Source organism: Prinia subflava, chromosome 6, assembly GCF_021018805.1.
Source record: "Prinia subflava isolate CZ2003 ecotype Zambia chromosome 6, Cam_Psub_1.2, whole genome shotgun sequence".
In the NCBI taxonomy this organism is placed as follows: domain Eukaryota; kingdom Metazoa; phylum Chordata; class Aves; order Passeriformes; family Cisticolidae; genus Prinia; species Prinia subflava.
In genome coordinates this window covers 10,459,500-10,480,987 of record NC_086252.1, presented here as the reverse complement: position 1 = coordinate 10,480,987, position 21,488 = coordinate 10,459,500, and the positions used below count along the sequence as shown (strand labels likewise).

Here is a 21,488-nt window from a genome sequence, read left to right as displayed (position 1 = left end):
TTGTCACATCCCATGGCCAAATAGAGTAAAACTACACAGTAAATTACTAAAACCACCTTAAGACCACTAAACACAAACTTCTAAAAGTGAAAAACTGCATCTAAGAAAACACCCAAACCTCCACCAGGCAAGCTGGGCTTACCAATCTGAACACTAACATACAATAAACAAAAACAAAACCCCAAAAATACGTTTCAGAAGTCTATTTTTAAAAGTCACTTAAATTAATTCTACCTCAAATACAAACAAATCCATCCATTAAGGTATCTTCCCTCCAAACCCAAATTACACAAAATAAATACCAAAAAATAAAACAAAACACTATATAGCACCAAAGAATGTAATACTGTATAAAACCCACATATACATCACTATTTTGGAAGTAGCATAGCCATTTATATTCTCTAACTCTACCTATATATAAGTGTATGTATTTGTTTAAAATATATGATTTTAAGCATTAAGCTCATGCTACAAAAGAAAATATAAAATGCCCTAAAATGACATTGTAATACAATATCCTCTATCATACTCCCCCAAATTCTCTCTCGACTGTATTGTCTGACACAAAGAAACCATTGTTTACTTTTTTAAACGAGCATCCCATTTGTTAGCCAGAACTGCTGCTCCTCCTGAAATGATCGCGCTCCTCCTCCGGCGGGCAGGGGCGGCCCCGCGCCGGGAGAGCCGCCCGCCCTGCCCGTGAGTGAGCCCCTTCCTTCCCTGACGCTGTTTCTGTGGCCCCTTCCCTGACGCTGTTTTCGTGTTGCTCTGTGGCTCCCGGCGTGGTTCGGTGGGCACGGTGCCCGCACGTGTGGGGACAGGCACCCCAGGGCACGCGACACAGGGCGGCAGTGCCAGCTCCCCTCTGCCCGGGACGCACACGAGCAGAACAAACGAGAACACAGTGAAGCTCCTCTTGCATCACCCTCAGCAATTTATTATCCCATCTGACTTCCAGCTCTGACAATGACCCGCGAATGCCCCACGGCACCCCCGAGCTGGGGGAAGGCTGGAGCCCTGGGGCTCAGGCTGTGCCATGATGCCAGCCACCTCAGGGCTTTCTGCTTCAGCTGCCCCTTCTCCAAGGGCTGGTGGTGACTTCACCTGGGGAAGCTAGGTGCCACCAGCTGGGGGACAGAACCACAACGACATTAAGCAAAGCACTCCCTTTCCCACACATCCAGGGGGACAGGTGTCCTTCCCCTCCCAGCACGGCTCCAGAGCAGAGCAAGCAATTCAAGGGCCACGAGTGGCACCCACAGTACAGAGGTCAGCTCAGCAGGGATTGTGCAGCGCCCCCCACCCCCAATGGTGGGCACAGGGGAGACCCCAAATCCCCCACCCTTGGGGTCACAGGCAGTCTGTGACGATAAAGGCAGCCTTGCAACCCAGGGTGAGAGTCTGTGCAGATGTGGAACACAACACAGCTTGGCAGCTTCATCAGATCTTCAGAATGGTCTGAAAAGGCACTTCACTCCCCATCTGGGGATGGAGAATAGACCTGGAAAACACCTTAGAAAGGGAATGTTTAGAAGAGGTTGGCCAGCAAGCAGAGGCCCTGCAGCACCCGTCCCTGGCAGAGGCAGCAGTCCATCGCTGAGGCCAGCACTGACAGCCCGTGCAGCTCGCGCCACCCCGGCCCCAGGCAGGCACCGGGATCACGACGGACGCAGGGCCACGGCTCCCCCGGCAGGCCAGGCTCAGGCAGACAGGGCTCCCCGCTGGCCCTGCCCCGGCCCGGCGGCGCTGGCCCTGGCCCTGGCCGGCAGCTGGCCCGCCAAGGGGCTGTGCGGGTGCAGCCGGCAGAACCGCCCCAGCGCCCAGATGGGGAAGACGTTGCGGTACGCGGTGTAACTGATGGCACACGACTTGTTGAACACCCCGGCAATGTTCTCCTGGGAGACAAAGCAGAGAACAGATGGTGAGAGTGACAGGGGACTGCTGCACGTTCAGGAACACCTTGGAAATACTGAAGATGTACCTGAGGCCAGTCCCCATTGGGCAGCTGCTTATCCATCAACACTTTGATGCCCCTTTCCAGCACATCGATGTCAGGGTACCTGCAAAGCACAGGGGAAACGTAAGCATCTTTATCCAAACCATCTGCAAACCCTCATCCACGTGCCTGGGGAACTCAGCCACCTCCAGGCTGCCCCGAGCTTGCCCCAGGCACGCTGAGTGCTTTGGGAAGGGCTCCCCACAACCCCAAGACACCAGATATTATGCATATGCCACCGTTTTCCCGCACTGGAGGCTTGCAGTCATGATTAAAAGCTTCACACTGGGTCACACCAGCCAGGCCCAAGGCCACCCAGCCCAGTTTGCATCTCCTTTCCCTGAGCACTGGGGCCACGAGGGGCTGCTCTCACCTGACAGCCATGAGCCCCAGCAGGGCCCAGCAGGTGTTGTGGATCTGCGACTCGGCGCTCTGCACGTACGTGCGCTGCTCGCAGGACTCGAAGTCCTCTCCCCACCCGCCATCCGCCATCTGCTTGGAGACCAGGAACTGGCAGGCCTGGGCCACCTCTCGGCAGACACTCCTGCAGGGATGGGGCCAGAGTCAAGACAGGGGACAAGGAAGTGTTTGGATGCCACAGGTCTCAGCTGCAAAGAGAAGCGGTGCCCGTGGCTGGGACTGCCCCGAGAGTTTGAGGGTCAGGCAGCGAGCACCCTGGCCACATTGCAGGCACAGGATGGGGAGGAGCAGTCCCTGAGGAAGGAGAGTCCCTCCCAGCCCCACCACGGAGTCCTGCCCTGGCCCAGGAGGTGGGCAGGAGCAGGGCACCCAGACAGCCCCTCCTCACCCGTCGTGGTACGTGTGCTGCATGCTGGCAAACGCCTCCAGACCAAACCAGGTGCCATAGGTGAAACAAACCCCCCAGCTCCTAGGAAGAAGGGAGAGCAGCACTGTCAGCGGTGCCAGGCCCCAGGGAGAGGCAGGCTGCAGCACAGCTGTGCTCACACGAGAGCAGAGCCAGGCACAGAGCTGCAGCCTGCCTTCCCCTATGGCCCAACCATGCCCAGTCCCACCAGCACCTGCTCCCAGCTAACTCAAGTGTCAGCAGAACTGGGACCACAGGAGCTGGAGACACCCCAAACTCCTCTGGGTCTGTTGCGCCGCACAAGGCACCTGTTCCACCAGGGCGGGAGGGAGAGTAACTGAGAGCAAAGCACAACAGCTAGAGGAGGAGCCCCTACTTTCCCTCCCAGCCAGGAATGGTTTGTGTGATGATCCCTTCTCACACTAGGGTAGCCAGAAGAAAACTGGGTGCTGGGAACACAGCTCACCCTTCCCAGGACCCATCTGCTCGCTGCTTCTTGCGACAGAAATCCAGGCCCTTCTGCAGAGTCTCCCTGGACAGGAAAGAAGCCATCCACTTCAGAAGCAGCTAACTCAGTGTCTGCTTCATTGGGGGCTCCATCAGCCCACCTCAGGCTTTGATGGGCCCCATTATTGAAGGGCACAAGAGACAAGAGCAGGCAGCCACACTGTTCAGGTGGCCATGGCAGGCAGCTGTCTTCTCCTTTGCCCAGCTCTCATCTCAGTACTCACCTGATCTCCCTGGCTCGGTGCTCAGGGAACCGGCTCTGGAAGTGTCTCAGTGCCTGCATGACAGCTGATGTGCACTCCACGTACGTGTAGTCGATCATGATGTCACCTGCCAGCAGGCAGTGGGTGTCAGTGCCACAGCCCCTGTGTGGGCAAGCCTCCAGGCCGGCTGCTGCCAGCCTGGCCCTCAGACCCAGGGCTCTGACCCCCTGCCGGGCACCCACTGGCCATGGTGAGCCCAGGCCACTTTGTCCCTTCACAGCGGGCAAGGCACCCAACCCCACAGCTCCCCTTACCAAACACCTCCGAGGGGTTCAGCAGCTCCAGTAAGTGGCCTCCTCGCTTGGTTTCGTAAGTGGCAAAGCCTCCATCCGGGTTCCTCATGCTCAGCAACTGCACAGACAGAGAGGGGGATGGGACAACCTCATGAACACTACTACCCCAGTCTGGCCCCACGCCAACTGTGAGGACAAGGTCAGACCCACAGGTCTGCAGGGCTGGCAGAAAACCCAGGTCCCACCACCGTGACAGGCAGGCCCAGGCAGGGCCATCACATGACATCGGGTCACACAGGCAGTTCTGAATCACAATGGAGTGTTGCCACACCAGGCCCCATCCTAGCTCAGATCTGACCAGATCTCATACCAGATCTCATACCAGATCCAACAATTCCTCAGGCCTTGGCTTCTCTGAGGGTCCTGCACATCCCTTGGCCTAATCTTTGCAGCTCTTACCACGTTCACAGCATCAAAGAGGCGCTCAGCAGGCACAGGCTCAGCTATGAAGGGACACTTCTCCTGCAGCAGCATAACTGCCTTCAGCCCCTCCGCTGTGCAGTCTGCCACGATCCAGCCGCAGTCCCGCGTGCTGAAGGGGAAGCCACCCTAGAAAAGGATCAGCTGGGCTTAGGGAGCGGGATCACCTTCCCTCACCCACTCTATGGTTGGAAGAGAGCAGGTGCTGCCCCCTATTCCTGCTCCCCCTGCCCCAGTCATGGTCCTTGAGAGACCAGTGCCAGCCATCCTACCTTGTTCATGTGGCGGTAATACTTCTGGTAGTCGGGGGGGTTCTCTGGGATCTGCAGCAGACAAGAAATAAGTGAGGGCAGCCTGGAGGTGGCTGGCTGCAAGACCGTGGGCTGAAACCACTGCAGGTGCACAACCATGTGGAAGTGGACAGTACCTGCCTTCCACTGAGGGAAGTAGACAGAAAGAGGCCAGCTCTGGAGCTGGGAGAAATCACCTTTTGGCCTGGTTTCGGCAAGTGCTGCTAAAGTGCCCTTTAGGAGCTTGCCTGCCAGGGAACCACCTGCTTTCAATGCTCCTGTTGGCAGCACCACGAACAAGATCCCTGACTGCACCAAGCTGCTGGGGACAGTAACCCTCACCTTGAGCCATTGCTGGCCTGGCCAGCAGAAGCTGAGCTCATACAGCCACTACCCAATGATCCTGGGCTCCCCAGAAGGGTGCCTCAAATGTGTCGGTACCAAACAAGATGAAGGGCAAATAAGCCTAAGCTTTCAGTTTTCCAGCCTCTCTAAGCTCAGGCAGACAACCCAAGCATCCCTGGGCCTTGCCAAGGTCCTCTCCAAGCTTTAAAGATGAAAACAGGGAGTAGAAAACAGGAGGCTGGGCCTGGGACTTTGCTAGTCAGCCCTTCAGAAGCTCTCTTCGGAAGGCAACAGATGCATCCAGCAGGGTTCTGAGCAACAGCCCAGCCTGCACAACCAGTGTGTGAGACACCAGTGACCAGCTCTCTCACCTGGGAGAACTGGAGGAATCCATGGGCGTTCTGGAGGCAGGAGGTGAATTCAGGCATCTCCTGGGCTTCTGCCTAAAAACAGAGATGCAGTGAGCAGTCAGCAAGGGGCTGTGGCCAGACATGTTTTCCCAGCTCAGTCACAGGACGCCAGCCCAGAACAGAGCTCCAAGGGGGTGCACTGGTATTTGGGAGCTCTGGTATTTGGGGACTCATGAGCAGAGACCATTTTCCTAAGGCAGCATGTAGCACAGAAGGGTGCATTACCTCCAAGAAGGCTTGGACAGCAAAAGCAGTATCCCAGAGCTGGGATCCATTTGTGCCCTGGAAGAGAGAAAATAGTGAAAGTCAGGTGCTAGCAGCAGCCTGACCCAGCTGTGGGGACTATAGGACAGCACATCCCTCCCACATTACCCCAGACAGTTCCCTCCACCCTGTGCTATGTCACCCTGCGTCATGGCTGACGTGCTAGCATAGAGAGAATAGAGGCAGCAGGTCAAGGGACAGAGAGGGAACACAAGACAGCTGCTTCAGGTTGCTGTGTGCATAGCCAAGGCAGGACAGGTGGCCAGCATTAAGGAACAGCAGAGCACAATCAGTGGGTCTGAGAGAAGCAGAGCCCAGCCCACATGCAGGATCAGGGGCCTGGCTTTCTTCTGCCCTTCTCCCAGGACTCATGAGGATGGAGGGAACAGAGGCCTCTCAGCTCCCAGCCACAGGGAGGCAAACTAGCGGGACAGACAGTACTCCCTCCCGGCGCAGCTGGGGAAGTGGCAGTGAGAAGGCCAGCAGGCACCAGAGGTGAGACACCAGGAGCTCAGGCCTGGGAGGAACACGCTATCCCATTACTCCACAGGCTGCCCCAGCACACCAGGGTCCCTTCAGTCACAAGTGAACTCCTAAGCACTTCACCTGCATCTTCATGCCATCGAGGCCCAGCCTGTGGGAGGAGAGAGCACAATGCTGCAGCACAGGCACAGTGGGAGCACCAGGAGGCAAGTCAGGAGCCATGGTGTGCTGTGCCAGATGGGACACACTCAGCCCTTACCAGAGATAGTCAGGGATCCTGGAAACATGCTCCTGAAAAGCTGGGGAGTCTTTCCCTTCCACGAACCAGCGAACCAGCATGTTGATTGTCTTGGAGATCTGCCGAGAGGAGAGGAGCATTGTCACTGCTCTGGATAGAGCTTCCAGCCCCAGAGACAAACATTCCCCCCACTCAGCACAAAGACATCCAGAGGCTGTCTCGGCCTTGATCCCAATGGCTCCACCAGTGGCATCACCCAGCATAGGTGAGTTAGTAGGACAGGTGCCATGAGATTACTCCAGAGCTTCCTCTCAGATCATCTCCCTGGACCTCAAGGAGAGACACTCCTCACCAGAGTTGTCCCCATGCCCTCTGCATCTCCTGTGCCCTGCTGGCCTTAAGCTCTTGAGCATCAAGAGCAGCAGGATTTGAGCAAGATCTGGAGATTACTACATGCCACAGTTGCACAAGCTGGTCCTTACAGAACAAAGGGTGAGATATGGAAGGATTAACAGCAAGTGTCTTACTGGCCCGATGCTGATGCACTTGGTGAATCTATCATCAGCCTTGATGTGGTCGTACAGCTCCGTGACGGCTCGCTGCCGCAGGTGAGTGCTGTGGTGAGCTTCATACACGTTCATGATGGCTACAGGGGAAGAAAGGGACATGCAGTGAAGAAACCTCACCCTGTGCAGCCTCCTTCACTTGCTGTGGCAGGCTGCACCCCAACTCACACAACAACTGAATAAGCGTTAGGACAGAGCAGAGCTCTGCCCCAGAGAGGCCTGAGGACACAGGCACAAAGCCCTGCTGGTCTCAGGGAGGGAGAACCCCATAGATCACATAATTCCTGTCTCCATCCCAGCTGCAGGGCACACACCAGTAGCAGGCAGTAGACCCCAAAGAGCTCTGAAGGTACTCAGAGAGAGCTCAGCTTCGGTGTTCCCAGCAGCTCTGCACTCACCGTAGGCAGCGCCCAGCAGCCAGCTATGCGGGGTGTACACATCACAGGCAGCCACGTTGTTCCTCTGTGCTGGCCAGTCTATGCTGCCGTAGTCTTGCACATACAGCTCCTGGCACAAGACAGCAAAGGGCAGCCTGGCCAGCCAGGAGCAAGCCCCTGAGGCAGCCACTGCTGGGAGCTGGCTCTGCTGTCTGACAGAGACCGTGCAGGTTGTGAGCTGCCACTTGGCACGCCAGAGGCTGCCTCATAAGGGCATGGTGGTCATGCGGCCGTGTCTCCTTGTCCGGCAGGATCAGCCCCCTCCTCACCTGCCGCAAGCTCCGGATCAGCTCATCCTCCTCTGCTGACAGACGCTTAGCGTAGCAGTAGCTCATGGGAAGGTAAACCTGGCGGCAGTGGCACCACAGCCGTGACGGATGGGCTGGAAACCACGTGGGAAACAGCCTGATTGCAACAGAGAAAGTGCTGCTGTGAGGAACCAGGAAGGCCAGAGCCACCGGAGAGATGTGTGGAATGCCCAGGGCAGGGCATGCCTTTCCCTGTCCCCTGCACTAGGGGATATACAGACAGCCTGGCTCTGCTCAGATTCCCCCTCCAACAGGGATGCTCCCTCCTGACACCACTCCAGGCCCAGCTGACACAGCGCAGAGAGGACCTCCAGCTCAAAGAGAAAGGAGAGAAGCCAGTTCAGTCACATGGGACGATGAAGGCAGAGGCCTGGACCAACAGTTAGTGGCATTTGCTGACAAACCGCCAGCAGCCCTTGGTACTGTGCAGCCCCTGACTTCCTGCAGGGACAGTGTCAGACACTTTCCTCCTCTGACACCCAGCAGCCCTCTGAGGATTCGGAGGGGGTACAAGCAAGGGTTTAGGGCTGGCAGCCTTACATGTGGCTGTCCCTTCCTGCTAGGGTCCAGTTCTGGCTGCTGAAAGATATTGGTGGCAGGCAGGGAGCACATGAACGTATTAGGGGCCCTGTGGGAAATGCTAACAGGGCTGCACCCTGGGATCTCCCTTGCAGTGTTCAGTGCTATCCACCTACTGGCTGGCCTGCTGCTGGCTCCCAGCCTGAGCACCTCCAGTTCCTGGCTGCAGCTGGAGTTATCCCAGCAATCACTAGTGCCTGGGATAGTTCTGGGTCGAGGCTGGTGGCAGCACTGACACCAGCTCCTCTCTCCACTGTGAGGGGGGCACCACATACCACATCTCTGGGAGAAGCGTGTTCATTCCTTCCCAGCTGTAAACGTTCAAGACAGCCAGCCAAAACTTGCCCCAGGAAGGGATTCCCACAGCACCTCCTGCACAGAACAGTATCAGCTTTCAGGGTTAACACAGCCATGCCACCTCCCAACTTTCTTCCTCATCACAGGGTCCACTCTCCCCATGTTTGGGAGCACACTACTCAGGCTGGGATACATGTCCCAAAAGAGGGCAAGCAGACAATGGCACAAAAATGCAACACAGCTTCCCATCATTAACTGCAAATGCAGTTGCCATGGAAGGCAAGTAAGAACAACAGTTCTTCCACTAGCTGGCAGCCCCCAGTGTTCCCTGCAGCCCTCAGCGCTGGCCAGACCTCTCTTATCAGTGTACCAGCCCCATGGCTGACCTTTGCTGTGCAGGTTGACACGGGCCCTCACAATGTCAGGGTCATCTGGTCCAAGGCCCAGGATCCTCAAGGCTATGTAGTTGAGGGCTGTGCCAAACACTGTTGATTTGTCTTCCACATGTCTGTCAGAAGCACATACAGAAACAGCACACCCATCAGTTCAGCTACTGCCATTAGCCAGACACAAGCCATTGCACTGCACCCTTTGTTAGGATGAAGTGGGATGCCAGAGGTAACTTTGGAAAGAGAGACCTGACTAATACAGGCAGAAATATTGCTCTGCGCTAACCTGTCACACATGACGCTTTGGGATATAGTGCCCCAGAGAAGATGTGGCCAGACTTGATGCTATGGCCACCTCTATGACAAACTGTGCACCCGGAGTGCTGCACAGGCAAGTCCAGCCACTCACAGCTCTCACAGGTGCTGAGTCCCCCTCCCTGAGCCTGGGCAGATCTGACAGCAGCTCCAGGTCCTGGACCTTGGAGCTGCCATCACTCCAAGAAACATCTTTGCTACTCACAAGCCCCAGCCTCCGTCCGGGAGCTGCACAGAGCGCAGGTAGCGTATCATCTCCTTCCGGAACCCCTCGGGCAGCTGGATTTTGGCCGTGTGGCAGGTGATGAGGAGACCTGGAGGATCAGATAGGCCGGCACTGTAGAGAGCCAAACCCCAGGGCACTCACCCCTGGGCAGGTGCCCAGGCCTACCTGGCAGCAGGAACAGCGGCCCGCCGTAGTCGCCTGCCCAGTGCCCATCCTCGGCCTGCAGCGCTGCGTAGAACCGCATCCCGTTGCGGGCCGCCTCCCGGGCTGAGCCTGCCGCCGGCAGCGTCTGCAGGGTCGCGCCCTGCGGGGAGACAGGGGCACCTCAGCGGTGCGCCCCGGGCACGGCACGGCCCCGCCGCCCCGGCCCGGGCGCCCCGCACCGTGTCCAGCCCGAGGCTGTGCTGCTCCAGCGCCGTCTGCGCCCGCCGCTCCCCGACATCGCCGTCGCCATCGCCCAGGTAGCGCCAGAGCTGCCGACCCCCCTCGCAGCGCAGTCGCCAGGCCGGCAGCTCCGTGGCCGCCGCCGAGCGCCGAGGGCCGCCACGCCGCCGAACCGCCCTGCCGGACACGGGCACCGTGAACCGCGGCCGCCGCCCCGCTCAGGTCCCACAGCCGGGACCCCGCTGCCCCGTCACCGCCGCTCCGATCCCACAGCCGGGACCCCGCTGTCCCCGCCACCGCCGCTCCCACAGCCGGGACCCCGCTGCCCCCGCTACCGCCGCTCCCAGCGCAGGGACCCACGGGGCTCCCGCCGCCATCGCCGGTGCCGCTGGCAGCGCCGGGGCCGCGCCGCTGGTCCCACATCGCCTCACGGGCGGCAGCCAATGGCGGCGGGGCCCGGCGCCCGGCCCGCCCCCTCTCCCGCCGCCCCGCCTGCCGCGGGACAGTGCCCGGCCCGCCGCCGCTCGGCTTCTCCGTGTGCCGGGCACAGCCACGGCGCTCGCTTCCCCTGGAGCGCCGGCCTCCCCACAGACCCCCACAGCCGTCCCGGCCCTTTGGGTGACAGCGACTATCCCCACCTGCGCGTACCTCCCAAAGTGCAGGCGTGGGGATTCCGTCGTTAATGGAAATAACAAAACAACGCCGGCCCAGCCTGGGTGCCCCGCTGATGTCCTCGTGGGCTACGGGGGACGGGGGAGATGTGTCTGGTGCAGTGCCAGGCGTGGGGACAGTGCACCCTGGCCCACGTGTGCCCCGTGCTTCCCCGCTGCCGGCACCACCCTTGATCCCCGTCCGCAGCTCTGCTTTCCCGGGGTGCCGGGCACTCAGCAAACTGCGGGGCCCTGCCCGGGTGAGGATGGCTGCGGCCGGCAGGTCTGACCCCCACGGAACACTGTGCTTCGCTCTACAGGTGAGTCCGGTGTCCCCACCATGAATCCTGCCTGGGTGCCTCCAGCGCGGCTGGGCGAGTGTCACCTTCGTGCAGGTAGTGCCGTGGGACAGCAGTCCCTGAGGAGATGGCAGAGCTCCTCCTGTCCTGTCCCAGCGATGTGTCCCCATCTCTCTCCTGACACCCCCAAAGCAGCGTCACTGTCTTCCCAGGCCGGTGAGCAAGTGGGTTTCAGCTCTTCAAAGCCCCTTGGCTCAAGAAGGCTTCCCAAAAGTAGGCACACAGGGACTGTAAATCCCAGAGATGCTGTACCTGCTGCTCCTATGCTGTTGGAAGGGCTGGGTGGAAATCTAGTATATACTTGTTTAAATGGAGCAATAAAATTCCTTTCAGAGTAACCAGGCTTCCCTCTTACAACAGAGGTGACACCAGACCAAGCTGAACTGGCAGAAAAGCCGCTCCATGTCTGTGCACTGCCCAGGGACAAAAGAGCTACTCAAAAATGTGGCACCCATCAGCACCCCAAGGACAGAAAAATGCCCATCTATTAATACTTATATGACCCTTAATACTTATAGTATATAATGTACAGTACAAGTTTAATTTAAAATACACCTCTTCTAGCGAATAGCTCTTCACTCATGTCCAGAATAATGTTAGGGATTCTTTGGAGAGAAAACAGTACTTTGATTTGGCAATTAAAGAAGTACTTTGGTATTTATTTCATAAACTAGGCTTACGTCACTCACCAGTTCAGCCCTGGCTGTGTTCAGTAAGAGCAAAATGGCTTTTGGATGGTGCTGGTCTTCTGGAGGGAGAATGAATGGGGGTGATGTCTTTGACTTCTGTCTCATCCCACAGGTCCTCAGTAGGGAGAGCTGTGCTGCTTCTCTTGCACAGTTTGTATCAACAGAGGGAACTCTAGAAGCTCACTGACATGGGTGTTGTATTTGAGGCTTAATAGTCTGTTTATTTTTAAGGAAAAAAAATTGTCTTAATGACTCTGCCTGAAATGAGGTTCATGCAAGTATCCACTTGTCCGTGGATGCCAAAATCTTAAGATAATTTATGGTAATATTTGCCTAAGGGGATTGATGGAGACCAAAAATAAATTTTGGTTTTATTTTTCTGTCTCTATACAATCCACCAGTGCCAGAAATTTTTAATAATTGCCTAATTCCTGTTAGGCATTGTTTTCATCCATGTTTTTCTGTGTCTGAACTTCAGCTGGATTCGACCAGGAACTAGCTCACCTCTGGCTGCTGTTTGTAGGTGCCAGGGAAACTGCTCCCTGCAAAGCTGCTGTGTGTGCTGGACTGTGAGTGCAGCCGTGCAGAGGCACCCTCCCACCCAAATTCTTCTGCTTCCATTACTTTTTTTTGTCCTAGTTCAATGACTGCTGGTGTTTGTCTCGAGGTCTGGCAAAGCCTGGCTCCACACACACCCGAGAGACAAAGAAATAGGCTGGCTTTTTTCCCTGGGCCTGGTACGAGGACCCCAGATGGTGAGGGACAGGCAGAGGGCTGAAGTGTTTTGCTCAGCCTTGGGCACTGTAAAAACTCCCTTGCTTCTTTAAACATATCAGCCCAAGCTCTGGCAAGGATGCCCTGACCCTGAGGAAAGGAGCCCCAAGGTTGCACCCTCCTGCTCGAAGATCAGACCATGAAATTTGAAATAGCAGAAGCAGCTCTTTGGGCAGCACTGAAAGAGCACAGTCAGATCACAGCCCCACACCCATACCCACACCTCCTGGACTGTTACAGGCTAGGTTAGGGATGATCCAAGGATATGCCAAGGATATGAGCCTGGACAAGGATCAGGAAACTCACTTAGAGCTGCTCATTAGCAGAGGCAAAAGAGGGCCAAGGCTTCTGGTGTTCACATCTGATCCTGCTGCTCCTTCCCATCCTATCAGCACATCATTCCAGATCATCACCCATAAAATGCAGAAGTCAGAAGGATTTGGGGTGAAATGGACAGCAAGAATCACCAGGAAAGAGAATTTCAAGACTGTTCAAGTTTTGATCTGGCAAATGCTACTTTTTCTGTTCCATTTTAAGGAAAGGTCACTTTCCAGAATGATATCAGAAAATGGTTTAAGGATATGAACTAGGACCTTGTCTCTGACTAGAAAAGGTTTGCTTTAATTAATTTCTTGGCTGAGGACTGAGCTAGAGATCAACCAGATCAAATTGCTATCCACGGGAAAATGCTGTTTCTTCCCTACTGACAGAGAGTTGCATTTACAGCCAGCTCTTATAGCAAATGCAAGTACTCTCGGAAAAAATCAAATAGTGCAAAACTGCTGACAAACTACCTCCACACTGGAAACACCACTACCTAAAAGCATCTCTGCTGTCCCTGCTAGTCCCACCAGAGTACAGAGTACATTCACCCAGACTTCTACTGTGATATTTATCCTTGTGAAGCTGTAATGTGCACGGTGGTGCTTTGAGCTGAGAAGGACCGTGCAGATAGCTGATCCCTGTGGCCTCAATGCCTACTGACACCTTCTACGTTGGTTATTTCAAGCTGCTGGACATGCTGGTGCCACTGATGACACGCAGGGTGTGCCCAAGTGTTTGGGGCTCCCTGCCCCTGCTGGGTATAGGCCCCATTCTCCTCCCTGAGGGGCACAGGTGCTGGCAGTGCTGGGTACCAGACTGCCCACACATCCCCCACTGCCCCCAAATGACCTCCTGGCTATCCCATCCCACCAGGCACACATCTGTGCTGCCCCAGCAAGATCTCTCCTTTGCTTTATGCGCCATGGAGCCAACAGCCCCTGCGCTACCCCACAGATGGGCCAAGCCACACTGGCCCCTCCAGCCTGGAGATCCCAGAGCGGGGCCTTGGCCATCTGCGGGTCTGCTGGACAGCAGCCACTGGTCCCACCACTGGCCACGGGGTGCAGTATCTGCCACTAACAGGGTAGGGCAGCTGATCACGGCAGAGGCAGGGGGTGAGTGCTCCCACCTGACTGCTCCGAGTTCCTGGGGGTTCCTGCTGCCTCCATGTGTGACCTGGGCAAGATGAGGGAGTGACACTGTTCCTGTCCAGGTGAGCGTGGGGCCACGGGAGACAAGCACTGTGCTACAGGGACTGCATGTGAGGAAAGAGGACCTGCTCACTGCCACTGCCCAGTACACCAACAGGTCGCCACAGGCTTCCTGGCCCTCCAGGACCACAGGGTCCACCAGGAGAGAGTGCCAAGAGAGTGCAAGAAGGGGGACAGGGTAAGTACCTCTGGCCCCTCACCCAGGCACCCCAGGATCCCTGGACACAGTGACCTGGCTCCACGGAGCCTCTCATTTCCCCTTGTCCCTTCAGTCTCCTCCACACCTACGCTAGAGGAGAAATCCCACTGAAGAACCCCAGTCCAGCCCCACACTGCACCTTCACATCCCAGCTCAACACATGGGGGAAAGGCACCCTGGAACCCAGCTCTGCCTTGGGGCTCCCTGAGCTCCCAGTGCTGGGACCAGCACTGCCTTGGGCACTGAAGGAGTCTGGCACTGCTGGGGTACACCAGATGCTGGTATGATGCTCCTCTGTCCTGCAGGGATTCCCTGGAGCCAACGGGACACCAGGAAGCCCTGGATACCCTGGGAATCCTGCATCACATGAGCAGACAGCGAGGAAAGGTGTCCTTTACCTTTATTGCTGCACAATGGGCTCTTCCCATCGCCTTGCCTGCTCCCTGAGCCAGCCTCTGCTTCCCTGCTCCCTGTGCTGGGGCAGTCTCAGCAGCTGGCAGGGTCATTGCTGTCCCCTGTGTGTGTATTCCAGGCAAACTGTACTGTCTATTCTTGCTTTGGCTGGAGCTGCCAAGCCAAGCCATGCCGTGCCACCCCATTCCATCTCATCCAACTCCCCTGGCTGTCAGGGACGTGCTCACCTCCTCAGCTGTTGTTTTCAAGGGCATCCTTGGTCTCTGAGGGGATCCTGTGAGTGTGGCCGTGGCCCTCCCCAACCCTTCCCAGGGGACACAGGGGTCCACGGGACTTACTGACACAAGGAGGAGAGCCTGGAGAGAACCTTCTTTACCCTGACAGTTCTGGAGAATTCAGGTAGCGCAGTGGCTGCGGTGGGTCAGCCTGAGGAAGCTGCTGGAGGGCATCATCCCAGTCCTGCTGTTTCTGCTCACGCTTTTCCTTCTCACCTAGTGCTTTCTCCTTGGCAGTCATCAGCCCGGATCTGGCATCAGACACCTCTCTGTCCAGCCGGTGCCTTCTGCCATGTTTTCCAAGGCTATAAACTTCAGTGGCTGTCTGGCTGCAAACCAAGCAGGGACATGGTCAGTCTGTGCCTGGAGCTGGAGCTCAGAGGCCCTGGAAAGGCTCAGCCATGCACGGAGCAGCTGCTGAACTGCACCACGGCAGTGACACCGTAACAGCCACGCTCCGCCGGCCCCATGGCAGTGAAGTCATCCGTGACACAGTGATGTCAGCACTGCAGCTTGGCAGAGGTTCAGAATGGGAAATTCGGGACATCCAGGCTTTACAACTGCTTTACCTCCAAAGCAATGGCCGTGAAGCTTTGCAGAAAAAGCTCTTAATGAATTAAACTGTCTGTAATATGAGAGAGAACTGTGCTAAGCCAAGGTTTTGACCTAACAGCTTAAGTTTCAACATTTATCAAGTCAGATTGGCAAGAGCTGTTTTGAAATGTTTAATAAGCTTTTTGTTTTAAGATTTACTTTACAAGGCAACTGGTATCACTTTCATCAGTATCTCAATACAAAAGTCTTACAATGCTTTATTTGCTAAAAAACTACAACATGGAACTGGGGGCCAGGGATTTGTCTCCTTTTCCAGCTGTTGTGCTAGGAGGGGTGTCCCACAGCCTGCTGCTGAGGCTGCTGGACTCAAGCAATAAGTTACACAAGTTCTGTACATAATTACAGTCAGAGTACGCAGCTGTATTATACACCACAGGTAAACAACCACCAGGGCCCATAACTACTATATATCTCAACGATTTCAGGGTTTCTTTGACCACGGCTAAATCTGATCTATCAGGGGACTGACATCAATCTTTCTTAGGCACTGATCCAGGCAGAATTGCCTTGCAGAAAAAACTGGCTCTTTTGCAAACTTGTGCATCATTAAAAAAATTTTGTGTAGCTCTCAAGTCTTAACAAATCTATAAAAATAATTATTTGCTAGCCTCGTGCCTACTTTCAAACACAGAATTATCTGAATAACTTCATATTTTCTTTCTGCATTAGGTTCACTGCAGTATTAGATCAGACAGAAACTTCAAAACTTTAATTAGTCCAACTGTGACTCAACCAACTGGATATTTTAGCCCAAACAAAACAGTTTAAATACAACTCCAAAGAAAACAAAGGAAGTTTGTACCACAGCAGCTCAAGCTAACTAACACTGAATAAGTTTTTCTTTGTGGGGAAAAGAAAGTTACTATTTCAAGTTTTAGCACAGAATATTTGGGGAAAACATTTTGTAAGCCTATGCTTTGTAAACATTAATACAAATCATTCAGAGTGGCTTCAGTATGGATTTTCAAATCCTTGGTGTTATGCAGGGCAGGAATTAACAGCTAACACTATGGAAACAAGTGACTTTGACATGGAGTTGGAAGAGCAAGAGCACTGAAGATTCCTGCATCAAGTACTTAAAACTGGGTATTACTTTCTATTTTATTATAAAGTTTATAGCATTACAGAGTCCAGCATGGCACTGTAAGTAACCTTATTACAGCATTTGTTTTTCCTCAGTAAAAAAAGCTGAACAGCAGCGTAACTGTTACACTGAATCCAGGATTGGAATGGGTTGGCCTCTTCTGAACTGGGATGAGTCAGTGATTTAAAATAAAAAGGCCGCATTTTTAAATGTCAAATATGTGCAAAATTCCTTTCAGTAGAGGATGTGGTAGAGGTGTGTGCAATGTTGAAGGTTATGCCCCAACCCCGATACTGCCGATACACTGCAGTCACGTGGAGGGTGAACTCTGGATGGTTACTCACAACTTTGGGTGCTGCTTCCAGGAGTCCTCCTCACAGCTGGTGTTCTCTTCCCACCCCACTCTATGTCCTTTTATGCAGTGCATCAAGTACTGACATTCATAATTATTCTCCCCTCTGCCCCCCCCAAAATAAAACTGGTCCATGACAGCTCTGATAAGCTTCCTTCAGTAATTCCAGTAAACTCTCCATCCTAAGACAGCCGTGACTGTTACAACGGGTTTATGAAAGCAGATGCAGTCTGGGAGACGAAAGGCTGTATGTGAGGAGAAGACCACTTTCCTATGGTCTTCAACACCTTTTAAAAACAAGAGCATGGATTCCAATGTTATTATTGGATTTTGGTGCTTTAGCCTTGATGCGATTTGCTGTTCTCACATGTTGTAGGCAACATAAATAGGATCCAACTGATCAGCTAAAAATCCGTCTCTCAAGTGCATCCGTTGTTTCTCGCCACGGGAGTTGATGGGAATGACCCCGGGATCCACAATGACCACGACACCAACAATGAGATAATGCTCCTCCAGGACCACGTTTGTCACCAGTGCGACCAGATCCAGAGCTTCCTGCTCCGAGCCTTCCAGCTCCACCACCACCACCAGCAGGTTTGTCCATGTAAACACAGCACTGTTGGCATGACACACGTGTTAGTGGGGAGGAAGAAACACCTGGATAAGTTATTAAAAGAGATTATTAAAAGACAAGACCTCCCAAAGCTTACAAGTAAAGCTGAACGCTTTGAGGCTGGAGAGGATCTCCAGCCAACGATATACATAGCTCATTAGGGCCAAAGAGGAATAACAGGCATGAGAAGAGATCATCCATGAAATCCTTGAGGTGTGTTTACAACACCCACACGTGTACATTCCAACACAGCCAAGGAAGTTGCAAGTTTTTCTGCTTTAGAAGAAATAAATGATACAGAAGAATAATGCTGTGGTTCTTACCATTCTGCAATGCTCTTATGTGCCCTGATTACAGAGGTTTCTATGTCGATGGGGTGGTACCTCATTCCTCTGAGCTCCAGTGTTTCATCCAAAGAGCCCACCACATACAAGGCATCGTGCCTCTCTGCAACACAGCACACACATTTCAACATTGTCACATCTACAGGACAAACACTGTCACTTGTATGTGCTTATTCCTGACCTTCCAAGATGTTCCCAGTGCTTCCTAGGGGAAAGTCTGTAATTTAAGCTCTAGCATTTGGAGAGAATTAAGAGCTTGTTGCACTTCTGCCTATGACTCCAAGCAACTGAAACCACAATGAAAAGAACTGCTGGATCACCCAGTTCTGTCTTTTCTCTCATGTAAGATAACCTCTGTTCATAAACCCAAGCAAAATCCACCGTTAAAGCATCTTTTTGTTCCACTATTCTTACCAGAGAACTTTTCTTCTCTGATTGGCACAACCACTTTTCCAATTCCCAAACTTAACTTCCTTTTTTTCTTTTTAACACCAGCTTATACCCACTTGTCCTCATGCCAGCAAAATTCTACTCAGCTTCTTAAGATCCCAGAGTTCACACAGAAAGAACAACATTGTCCTCTCCCCAGACTCAACTCTGCCAGGTTAAATAAGCAAAGCTCACCTAGATCCCACCTGAAGGACACACTCTCCACATTCACCCTTGTAACTGTTCAGTTCAATTCTGCTTTTTCTTTGTTAACTGTTTTATAGTCTTGCTCAGTTGTGTCACTGGAGGTGAAAATCATGTTGGGAAGCTGTATTTCATGTATACTGTATGTTAATTTACTGCACAAAGCCTCTTAAAAACTGAAGGACAACTGACATTGTTCCATGCTGATAAAAATCTCTGTGATATGTGCTTTTTCAGAAAGCTTCAAGGCACAAAAACTTACTATAATTCAGTGGCAGCGGCTGGGACACTGACACTATTTATGTAGGCACCATCGTTCATTTAAGTCCAATCACAGAAAACCAGCAATATACATTTGTTACTAAGTTACAAACATTCAAACTTCTTTCCTTAGAATGTTCAGGGGTTTTTTTAATATATGATAATCAAGAGCTGTATCTACTTTGTATTCTGTCTCAACAGAAAACAGAGCAGCTGGAAGATAAACTTTCCCCAAATTTAGATATCTTGGCTTAGATTAAGAAACCCCCCAAGACTAACAAGTTATTTTCTCTACTGGGAAGTTTCTCCTCTACGCCTTCAACTTCTGAAAGACTGCAAAATCACTGGTGTCAGTGCATGTCCTGAATCTGCTGAATGACAGAACATCTCTTGCTTAATTCAGGAGTCTTCTGTGATGGGAGTCGGCATAAACGTGCCAGACAGCCCAATCTTTGCTGCCCAGCCTGCCCTAGGAGCCTCACACAAGTGTCCCTGTTGGTCGGGGTGTTTCCCCTCACCTCCACTGGCATCCGTCAGCTCTGTCCTGCGCAGGAAGCCCAGGTACCCGGTGCGAGCCCACATGGTCTGAGTGTCCCCAAAACTCAGGCGAGCAGTAAAGTGATCAGCGTGCAGTGCTTCTTCTCCATACACCGTGTAGTAACCAGTAGCATTGTGTGGGCTACTCACCCATATCTACAGGATAAACCAAATCCAAACTGCAATAAACACAGGTTATTTTGCCAGACACAGACAGCGTCGCCAATTGATTTAAAAGATCCGTTTCACTGACAATTCTTGACTACTCCAAAAAAATCATTAACTTTTGACCACAGAAAAGGATTTTTATACGCATGTAATTGGGGGATAGTAGAGGCCATAAAAAAAGGATCCAGGCATTTGGCTTACTGTGAAGGAACACCTGCTAACCTATTAGCTAGGCATCTTATTACACAACAAAAGATGCCTATAAAACAAAGGTTAAACCAAGCAGCAAATTTCCTACTGATGCTGCCCACTCATGGCAGTACATCCCTACCTGTTCTAGCAGCCAGGCAGACACAGACTAGATGGCCTCACCCGGTGCTCACATGTGCAGGAATGCACTGAGTGCCAGCTCTCTGTGGGGTTCATTCACGTGCCACACCAGGGCCATCCTGGTGCCCCACTCAGGGGAAGGAAGGCATTTATCCAACGGGAGGTATCGCTGTATCACATCACTGCCAATAAACCCGGTACAACAGTACCAAACCTTTACCTCTCCTAAATGCGAGTCTCCCAGAGGTCCCTTGGTTTCTGTGTGTGCTATGATGACCTTTACTCCTGGAAGAATCTTGAGTAAGAAGCAAACAGAAATTAAGAAAATTAATTAATCAAAAGAAAAGTTAATCAGAAGTCAACAGCCTCTGCTTTCCTTACTACTCTTTTCTGCACCACAGATATCAACCATCTCCTCCTACCACTGTTGTTTAACCTGTTAAATGATTTTAACTCTGAGCAGCTGTTTTGCAGCTTCAGCGTTGGTTTCACACCTAGAAAATGCCTTCCATATGAAGGCTTCAAGTTTGTTTGGGTGGTAACAATTTACCCTATTGCTTCATGTCATGCACCTGGCTTCACTTTAACTACTCCTTCTCCTGGACACATTCTGATTAGCCAAGCTCATCCCACATATTCTGCACTGAGATCCAGGTGATGCAGCTCCCAGCCCAGGTGAGGGCCATAAAGACATAATGACTATCATAATGGCTTTAACCTGAAAGAGGACATTTAGAGTAGATGTTGTGAAGAATTCTCCCCTGTGAGGGTGGTGAGGCTTTAGCACAGGTTGTCCAGAAAAGCTGTGGCTACCTCACTCCTGGAAGTGTCCAAGGCCAGGTCAAATGGGACTTGGAGCAACCTGGTCTAGTGGAAGGTGTCCCCTCACCCATGGCGGACAGGGACTAGAATGAGATGAGCTTGAAAGTCCTTTCCAAACCAAGCCATCCCATGATTTTGTGAGGGGGAAGGATCACACTCAGTCTCTCTCACCTTCCCAGACTCCATAAGTGGCAGACTGTGTGGAGAACCTCTCTCTACCAAGCGCACCCTGAGAAAACAAGAGGATACACTTGTACAAGGCTTTACGAACTGTTGGATGTTAGGTTTTTTTTTTTCTCTTTTTTCTCTCAGGAAATTTCTTCCCATCTGCTGCTTAAGAGATAATAATGACTGTACTTAAGAGAGACAAAAGATGTAGCCAAGGAGGAGGGGGAAAGGTGCAGCTGGCTGCACTCTTGTAGCTGAGGGGCTTTCTCTTGGGAAGGGCAGAGATACGGTGAGATTTTGGCTGAGGGGTGAGGAGCTGGGCCTGGCTCCTCTCTCCCTCTCAGATTAGAGGGAAGATGGCTGGTCTGCGGCTGCTGTGGGAAGAATTTGCCACCAGCTTGGAGTTCTGCCTTTTACTGCTTCTACCATGAGTGAGGCTTTGCTCGTAAGAGCAGCCGGTGACCTGGGACCTTAGTAACACTCGATCGCACTGGAAAAGGACCCTCACCATCTACTCAGTTTCCTCAGGGGAAAACCCAGGACCCTGAGCCCCTCCCTACTCCGAGGGAGCCTCTCCTGGCTGCTTGCAGGAGCACAGCTGCTGCCCAGCCCTGCTGCCTTCTGCCGCTGCTTTGGGTTTTTCACTACATTTCACCCCAATGGCCCATGTCTGCCTGACCCCATGGTTCTGGCTACGGCTGTGGAATTCGTGTTGTTTTGTTTGCCACTCTGGGGTGTGCCCGCCTCTGCTGTTCCAGCCACTGCTCCAAGGTTCCTGCTGCAGCTCATTTCCCCATCCAGAGGGCACTGGGACCGGCTGCCGCTGC

At 53.2% G+C, this 21,488-nt stretch overlaps 2 protein-coding genes across 4 annotated transcripts in view; both read right to left on the bottom strand.

Moving 5' to 3' along the window:
- Positions 1 to 914: 914 nt before the first annotated feature.
- LSS (lanosterol synthase) lies at positions 915 to 10,326 on the bottom strand. Its single transcript, XM_063400194.1, has 22 exons — positions 10,200 to 10,326; positions 9,839 to 10,016; positions 9,621 to 9,759; positions 9,435 to 9,543; positions 8,912 to 9,033; positions 8,504 to 8,600; positions 7,611 to 7,746; positions 7,303 to 7,411; positions 6,866 to 6,984; positions 6,360 to 6,457; positions 6,224 to 6,251; positions 5,579 to 5,635; positions 5,315 to 5,386; positions 4,581 to 4,631; positions 4,288 to 4,437; positions 3,850 to 3,946; positions 3,557 to 3,662; positions 3,292 to 3,357; positions 2,808 to 2,888; positions 2,373 to 2,543; positions 1,985 to 2,063; positions 915 to 1,898 (listed from the first exon to the last, which is right to left on the bottom strand). The coding sequence occupies exons 1-22, from the start codon at positions 10,214 to 10,216 to the stop codon at positions 1,704 to 1,706; spliced, it is 2,277 nt and encodes a 758-aa protein (XP_063256264.1). The 5' UTR covers positions 10,217 to 10,326; the 3' UTR covers positions 915 to 1,703.
- A 5,119-nt stretch (positions 10,327 to 15,445) lies between these two features.
- The window catches only part of DIP2A (disco interacting protein 2 homolog A), a 79,925-nt gene continuing 73,882 nt past the window's right edge, over positions 15,446 to 21,488 (bottom strand). For all 3 annotated transcript variants that reach the window (XM_063400189.1, XM_063400190.1, XM_063400191.1), the window contains 5 exons: positions 20,665 to 20,722; positions 19,892 to 19,966; positions 19,155 to 19,329; positions 17,722 to 17,845; positions 15,446 to 17,401 (listed from right to left, as the gene is read on the bottom strand). In XM_063400189.1, coding sequence (XP_063256259.1) covers positions 17,149 to 17,401; positions 17,722 to 17,845; positions 19,155 to 19,329; positions 19,892 to 19,966; positions 20,665 to 20,722 — 685 coding nt within the window. In that variant the 3' untranslated portion in view covers positions 15,446 to 17,148. The remainder of the gene's footprint in view (positions 17,402 to 17,721; positions 17,846 to 19,154; positions 19,330 to 19,891; positions 19,967 to 20,664; positions 20,723 to 21,488) is intronic.

What these genes read in the sequence shown, in the direction of transcription:
- LSS (XM_063400194.1), bottom strand. An exon ending in CTGTCCAAGCCTTCTTGGAG is followed by an intron (nt 5,387 to 5,578) that starts GTAATGCACCCT and finishes CTCTGTTTTTAG; the next exon opens with GCAGAAGCCCAGGAGATGCC. An exon ending in CCAATGGGGACTGGCCTCAG is followed by an intron (nt 1,899 to 1,984) that starts GTACATCTTCAG and finishes TTTGTCTCCCAG; the next exon opens with GAGAACATTGCCGGGGTGTT.